The 7,835-nt window shown below is 42.9% G+C and overlaps 1 protein-coding gene across 1 annotated transcript; it reads left to right on the top strand.

Annotated features, from left to right (window-relative positions):
• Positions 1 to 213: 213 nt before the first annotated feature.
• On the top strand, positions 214 to 4,810 carry LOC105277592. The gene is made up of 3 exons (XM_026971058.1): positions 214 to 317; positions 809 to 1,092; positions 2,981 to 4,810. The coding sequence occupies exons 1-3, from the start codon at positions 214 to 216 to the stop codon at positions 3,124 to 3,126; spliced, it is 534 nt and encodes a 177-aa protein (XP_026826859.1). The 3' UTR covers positions 3,127 to 4,810.
• The last annotated feature ends 3,025 nt before the right edge of the window (positions 4,811 to 7,835 follow it).

Below are 7,835 nucleotides of genomic sequence, written 5' to 3' on the forward strand. Positions count from 1 at the left end.
CGGTTCTCTTCCGCAACGTGCGGGCTCCATTAGTCCGGGATTGGCCAATGCGCGCTTGAGCGAGCACCACGGCGCTTTTTGCGCCGGCTGGACCGGTTGAATAATTGTGTTTTGCAACGTCCGCGGGAGCGCTTAGCCCCGCGCTCCCGGGCATGGATCCAAGGAAGAATTAAGCAGAGAGGAGACTTGAAAAGCAGACCTATAAAAGGAACAATGGTACTGGCCAGTCGTGCAGTTTTTGGGCCGATCGCGGGTCACGCGGATCGATCAGCGAACACGACCTGCCACGCTAATTGGGCTTGGCCATGGCTGCCGGAGTGAGTGCACAGTATCGTATGTTCATCCCGCCTTACCGCCTTCGCATCGCTCGCCAAATTTCATGCACACCCCTCTGCAAAGGGGTGACCACGTCAGGATGTTTCGAAACGTGATAGTCGAGCGTTTTCCGTGGAAACTAGTAGTTTCGTTCCCTAGGATCTGATTGATTCTTGCGGTCGACATCGGGTAACCAGCGAACATCTTTTTTTATTTTTGCCACACGCCGTACACGTTTCATAAAGCGCACTCGGATGTGACCCGCGCGCGCGTGATACTATCACCGCGTCCAGCCAATATTCGCCGCGTCCCGCCACGTTTCCGCAATTAAATCTTGCTCGTTCTTCTCCCCGTTCCATCCTCAGGAGTGCCTCCTCGAAATCGCTTTGTTTTTCGCTCGCTAGTGATCCGTTTTTCCGCTGTCCTGACGTCGGTGTCGGTGCCCGAACGTTTCATGCTCCATTCTATTTTCTCATCACCGTTCGGGCTGAAGTCATGGGAATTTGATTAACGAGGCCAACGTGCCCCTTTGTCAGCTTGTCCTGTCTGTGCTGGCGCTTTCGACCTTGCTGCTGGCCGATGCTAAGCCGGACGGATACGCGCACTCTTTCCAGCACTTCCACGGGCCGGTGATGGGCGACGAGCACGAAGTCACCTGGATGGACAATCACGGCCACCACCATGAGGACTACGTCGCTCATCCCCATTACGCGTTCTCGTACGGGGTCGAGGACCACCATACGGGCGATTATCACGGGCAGAAGGAGCAGAGAGACGGTAAGCGTGCTCGAGTATATATTTGAACGGAGATTAATCTTCTCTGCTTTAGCGGGATTCCTCTTGTCTTCCCGTACGTTACCACGAGCGACAAGAATAAGAATAACCTACTTACGTACGCGGAATCGCGATGCCGTGCTCTCCGGCGGAGAAAAAGCAGACAAATGTACCGAGGTGAACATAGGACAGACTGATTGTGCGAATAAAAGTGGCAACGTGACCTTTACTTGAGCAATCTCATAATGTTGCACTTGGAATACTCAATGGCACATCGCGACACGGTAATTCTTTTGGCTGAGACTTCGCCGCTTGCCAAACGAACCACTCGCGATGTTAAGAATCTTATCGATGACGCTTGAGAGCTTTAAAATGATTTTAGACGAGTAGGAGGGCTCGAACATGATTCCCGTTCGATTTAACAATTTCTATATTCGAGTTTAAAGAATGATATCGTGTCTCGAAATGTGTTTTTTAAAAATATTTCTGCACAAGTATCTCCCAGTTTTTTTAACTGACACTCGTGAAGACAATAATATTATTAGCGATTTTCGTTCTTATCTTAATCAACCGTGTTAAAACCTCACTATTCCATAAGTGAATTGTATCAGGATAAAACGAAGACTGTCACATATCGCCAGAGCAAATATCACCTTCAGTGGCCCAATTATTCCATAATTTTGTAATTATTCTGACAAAGCGCGAGTGTTTGTATACATTATAAAATGATATCATCGCAAGTCAAGTTTTAACTGGAGCAAGAGATTTCGTAGAAACGTGTCGAGAGAAAAGTTAAAAATGATAAAAGTGCTAAAAAACCACGCTTCAGTATTCTCGCCTTCAAAGGCAGACGCGCACCGGCTGAAAAGTTTAATTATGTAAAGCTTACATAGTGGCTATTGATAGAAAGGTGGGCAACTGCAAAAACACACGTGAAGGTAATTAGAATAACTATAATTACAAATCTGGATGATGTGATTTTCAAGTTAAACTATGTAATCTGTACTTGATAATAATATGTTATATGAAGCATGTTGTGTGTGTGTGTGTGTGGGCGCGCGCGCGCGCGTATGTATAATTATCGCATTAATTTGTGAAAAATTTATACTTTTATGGAACAGAAATCCGCAATCAGATGGGGAAGTTGAACGCGTATGTAAATACACTGGATTAAATTGCGACATATTAATTATTACACTTGATAAATGCATTCCGCTTAAATAGTCATGCCTGTTTAATGTTTGATGAGAAGCACGTTTATATATTTAATTTCTACGTATTGGTATTTTTACGTCAAATAAAATTCACGCTACGCAAGAGAGAAAAAGAAGAATTCAAGATTAACAAAAATATTTTTTTTCGATGAAATATTCGTTATAGATAAAACTGTTCATGCATATCTGTCTCCAATTTCTATAATTCATAATTTTTGTTCGACATGAATGAATTTTTAACACGCAAAAGTGTGTTTACACAAACAGAATATTCTTATCGTTTTTAACTCTTTAATAATGACATATTTTATAATTTTAAAGTAATATACGCTTATAATAAAACATTTTCGAAGAATTTTTACGAGATCACTTTTCAGTAACAACTGCGCGACAAACCGCTGAAAATGTTATTCGTACACAAATGATTTCAGAATATACAAGCTCTTTATCTTTTTCTACCTCAAGACGCTTCAAAGTTTCTTATTCTGTCGTATAAAAAATTGACGAGATAAGTAGTTATGGATTTCCATGAGGAGTAAAAATACTTCGTATTCCGGCGCACCAATGTAAATCTCAATTCGTCTCCATAAAAAAAGAGAACGATAACGTGTGTCCCAAATGTGCCAGCTTTGCTGGGTCAGCGCAAGACAAATAACTAGTACGTCGACGTTTTGCAGGCACAGAACTGTTCGGGGAATATACTGTGAAGGAACCGGATGGCAATATCAGAACGGTGAAGTATCGCGCGGGCAAAGACGGATTTCATGCCGAAGTGCACAACAGCCGGCGAAGCGATCATCAGCACGACGCCTATCATCACTAGGATCATTATTAGCCGAACACTATCCTCTACCCTGAAGAGCGTTTTCTTCTTTTTCTTTTCTTTTCTTAATTTTCTACCAAGTATTCTTGTTAAGTCTCATTGACGTCTCATCTCTATGTTGCACTCATTAAAAGAGCAATCGAGTACCTATTTTAATACTGTCATCTCCTTTTTCTTGACAGGGTCGCTTCTAGTTTTACGCCTAGTTTCACAATATTGCGTCTTTCAATACTGCGAAGTGGCTTTAAAGGTGTTGCGCGAGTTCAATAAGTTGAAGCAGTCGCGCCAATTATCGGGCTGCTATTATTTTTTGGGAGGGATCATTACCGCTTCCGAGGAAATTCAATTGATTGTAATTGGCGATATTGGATTATTAGGCCAATTTCCGGAACTAATAACTCGTCTACGGTTTCCTGAAGAAACATTATTGCGAAAGTACGGTATAAAGGAAATTACCACGCTTTTTGTTCCCTGTTTTATATACCCTTTTTCAATCTTCTATACGCGTACGCCACTTAACTTTAATTACACGGTGCATATCGGATTAAACAACATTAAAAGTTCATTATTCATAAATAATAAAAGTCGTTGATGAAGCAACGGAAAACTTTGGAGAACGTCTGTAGGGAAACGCACTAACTTGTATTTCCCAAAGCATTCTGCATATTGATTTAACATTTAAATTACCACGTTACTCATATATCAATGACGCGCGTGAGTTTCCGCATAGGCCCCGTCACTCATACATGTGTTGCGATTTCAAGCTTAAAAGGAAATTATTTTATTAACCATATATTTATAGAAATGTTGAAGGAAAATAAAACATCATCTGTATAATACCAATAATGTAAGAAAAAAATTATTATAATATTATCACTTGTTCGCAGTGGAGATTAGCTGAGCAGTCCAAGCGTTAATGCAGCTCGAATATTTATGTTTGCGAATATTTATTTCTGCAGAATACAGAGACGTACCTTCAAAGTCGCATCAAAAATTGAATCGCACTTTATTGCTGTCGCGGAACAGCACGGTAAAAAACTTGGCACATCCACCTTACGTTCACTTGTTCGTATCCCCAGTACTCGGGTGCTACTTGAAAATGATTGCCGCGGTGAAAGCATATCGCGATAGGCATTCGGCAAATAGACGCAATACTCGAAATTCAATTTGTTGCATGGCCTATATGCAGGCAAGCGAGATATTGTTTGCCCCAAAATTACTTCCCGTTCTCTCCCGCGAAGAGCCCCGGATCGCAGAAATTCGTAGCTGCAATCGAAAACCGATATGCCGAGAACGGCCGATGAAATTCTGGGAAGAACATGTTTCCTTTTTTTTATATATAGTAAAGGAGATGCTGAGGCCGATCCTGATTGAGTAATCCCTATGTATAAATCTCGTAGCGATTTGACAACAATATCTTTATCCGAAAATAACATGATACATTGTCATTTATCCTCAATTAATTAACATGCCGTCGAGTAATATGACGTTGTGATTACCATACATTATTAAATTATTAAATCTGATAGTTACAACACGAACATTTACGCAATTTGCAAGCGCATCGCACCTCGTTTCGCATAATTTCTTTTCATGTATAAATATAAAGCGCGGGGATCATCGTGTATGTGTGTTGTGTGTGTGTGCGCATGTTTCCCCAAAATACAATAAAGGATTCGCGCACATGTCGATATTCCATTCTGGATGCGTCCACATGTAATTTACGTTCGGCACACGGTCGGCCGATAAATCACCGTGTGCGGCCGGGAAGAGTCGCGCGGTAAACACCTGATAACACACTTTCCGTAACATGAAATATCATAGAAAATAGAGTAAACCTGTGCCGAGCCCCGAGTATGTACGTTCCGTTAATTGACGCTATCCCGCGCTAAACATCATAAATTGAATTTCGAGCTAATGAGTGAGGCGGGCTTAATTGCGTCTCGATACAATAGCCGCCGCGCTCGCAACCACGCTGTAAACGATCGCGCGCCAATCTCACCCCCCGGAAAACGCACGAGATGGCCCATTTTCATCTATCATCGGTTGTTACACTTGACAAAGGGAGAATACTGTAGAACGGCAGCAGCAACAGCAGCTCGTCGCGGAATGTCGCAAATGTCACAAGAAGAATCCATCGATTATCTACAATTAATTTATTCGCAGAAACGACACAAGATCGTGATATTCGTCAAATAATCCGCTTACTTTTAATTTAACCGAAAATGCGATCGCAAGCAATTACCTCACGACGTGCTGCGAGCCAACGTTGCCACCTTTGTAAAAACAAAAGACTAAATAAAAGAAAGAATTCCAGCATCCACACAGAGAAGTTTCCGGTGCGAAACTTCTCTATGGCTTCAGCGCTTTGTCGGGAAACAAACGGAAGCCCGCGTAAACGACCAGACATAAAATCTCATGATCCAACACAAAACCGCCGGTCGCGCCAAGATGCACCACCGGTATGCGTCGATTTTCCGCTTCTCTTCCTCCCCCTTTCCTTGTCCACTTTACTCTCGACCCTTTTCTAAAAAACCACAGATCATGATCGCGCCATTTGAGCACGACCGCGAAAGTCGCGTATCTCCCGAGTGCCAACCACAAATTATGTGGATAAACAAAATTTCCCCTCGCACCCTCCTACACACGCGCGAGCGAGTGAGCGGGAAGTTCTCGCGCACCGGAAGTTCCGCGCGCGGCTGCCGCGCGTTCTTCGAGTCCGCTTTTTCGTGCCGGCGGAAGATAAATCTTTGTTTAAAGTTTTCGGCGCACCGCCGGAGAAACGTTGCGCAAGTATTTTAAATGTTATCCCGACTGGCTTTGCATCTCCGCCCGAGGAAGAAAGAAAAAAGAGAACCCCACTCTCTCGTCAGCTTGCTTTCTCTCTTCTTTTCGCGCTGACGCTGCCGCGGAAGACTGCTGCGTCCGCGCGAAATTTCTTATAAAAACGGACGCGTCCGTCGATAGTTTTAACAATGTTGGCGCGCTGGCTTCCGTAGACTCTCGTTATACTTTGTATTTTAATTGTTAAAATATTTCGCAGTCCTTACAGGCGCACGCCGCAACTCGCCGGGCCGATTATAATTAATTGCACAAGCGGACGGCGAAGTGAGTTTGCCGTCCGACAAAAATATCCGCGAGCACCTTCCTCGTGTAATTAGCTCATAAATAAAATATTATCGCGACATGCAATTACGCTTCTATATTATGCAGACGTGCATCACAATAGCTTGAAAATGGAATATCCATATTTCATGTAATTCCAGTCACTTCGAGTTTGCACAGTATGTGCGGACACAGACGATAATCGACGCAACGCGTTTTATTGACGTGTAAATTTATTTATAATATTGTCGCGCTTAATTTTTGGTATCGTCGCCGGTCCCATTCCCTTGTCCCTGAGTGTAGGCGTTTACACATTAGGTAATTAATTTAATTGAGCTGAATTATCGATGTTCACACGGGCGACAGCGCGTGCTGACGGCATTTGCATTAATCAGACAACTCATTAGTTTATTTCGCATGCCGCGTCACGACGCTGACAAATGTGTTTTTGGGTTACTCGAAAGGCGGTCTCGGGACCCGCCTCAACTTCCGGTACGATCGATTGTAGGTCAAGACTCGCGAGACTCGACATTAAGACGGAATTTACTTGTCGCCAGCGTTACACGACGACAAGTTGTTCTCGGGCGACGCGACGTTTACGCAAAGGAAATACAACGCGAGAACAGGAAGGAACTCCACTCTCGAAAATTACTCCTGGATCAAGAATTGTTTACTCGAATTGTTTACGCGCAAAACTGGAGTATGCGTGCGTGTATACTTATATGTGTGTGTGTGCGCGCGCGCGCACAGTGTGCTGCCCGTTTCTTTTTCGCGATCAATCACGTTCTAGACCGCGTAGATATACACGCGCAAACATCATGCGAAACTCGTTGAGACACAAATTCGATATTTCCGCGGTTACATTTCGAGAAATGATCATCGCTTTGCTCAAATTTCACTTTAACTGAAGCGCTTTAACGTCGCTTTACGAGAATAATGTCAACGTGAATGACATAATTCTACTAAGAAGAAATTTTAACAGTAAGTGTATATGCGCCATATTGTTAACCATAATATTACTATTTTTATATATTTAATATATTATATAAAAATATATTAAAAATTTGATTAAATCTGAAATTCTTCTGGCTTTTGACTTCCCAACTACAAGAAAGAAACACCCACTTATAAAATACGAGTCATGATAAAATGCAATTATTAACACATCCACCCCCAGATTACATTTATTTTAACCAATCAATGTTTTTTTCTTAATAGTTTACACTCGTACATTTAAGGATTTATCTCGAGTATTCGTAGTTATCGCCTCTCGATATAAGAAACAAGAAACACAGTCATAGGATGTCACGCAAAATGGTCTCGTCATCCCTTCTAAGAAACTTTGCCGATCGTTTATCCCCCTTGGCCTCTCGGAACTCCGCGTCGGGGGTCGCCGGCGCGAAACGCGGATCCGAAAGAAAAGTACATGGACTACGCGAACTAATGGCGGGATCCGACTTGACTCGAGAAGATTAAACGAAGACCGAAGGAGAGTTGGAACTGGAACGAGAGTGGAAGCCGGTCCGCAAAGTGAAACAAATCGCCATGAAGAAGGCCGGGCGTGCTAACATAGTCGTTGATTTTTCCTCTAATACCGCCGTAAA

This window comes from Ooceraea biroi, chromosome 7 (assembly GCF_003672135.1).
Source record: "Ooceraea biroi isolate clonal line C1 chromosome 7, Obir_v5.4, whole genome shotgun sequence".
In the NCBI taxonomy this organism is placed as follows: domain Eukaryota; kingdom Metazoa; phylum Arthropoda; class Insecta; order Hymenoptera; family Formicidae; genus Ooceraea; species Ooceraea biroi.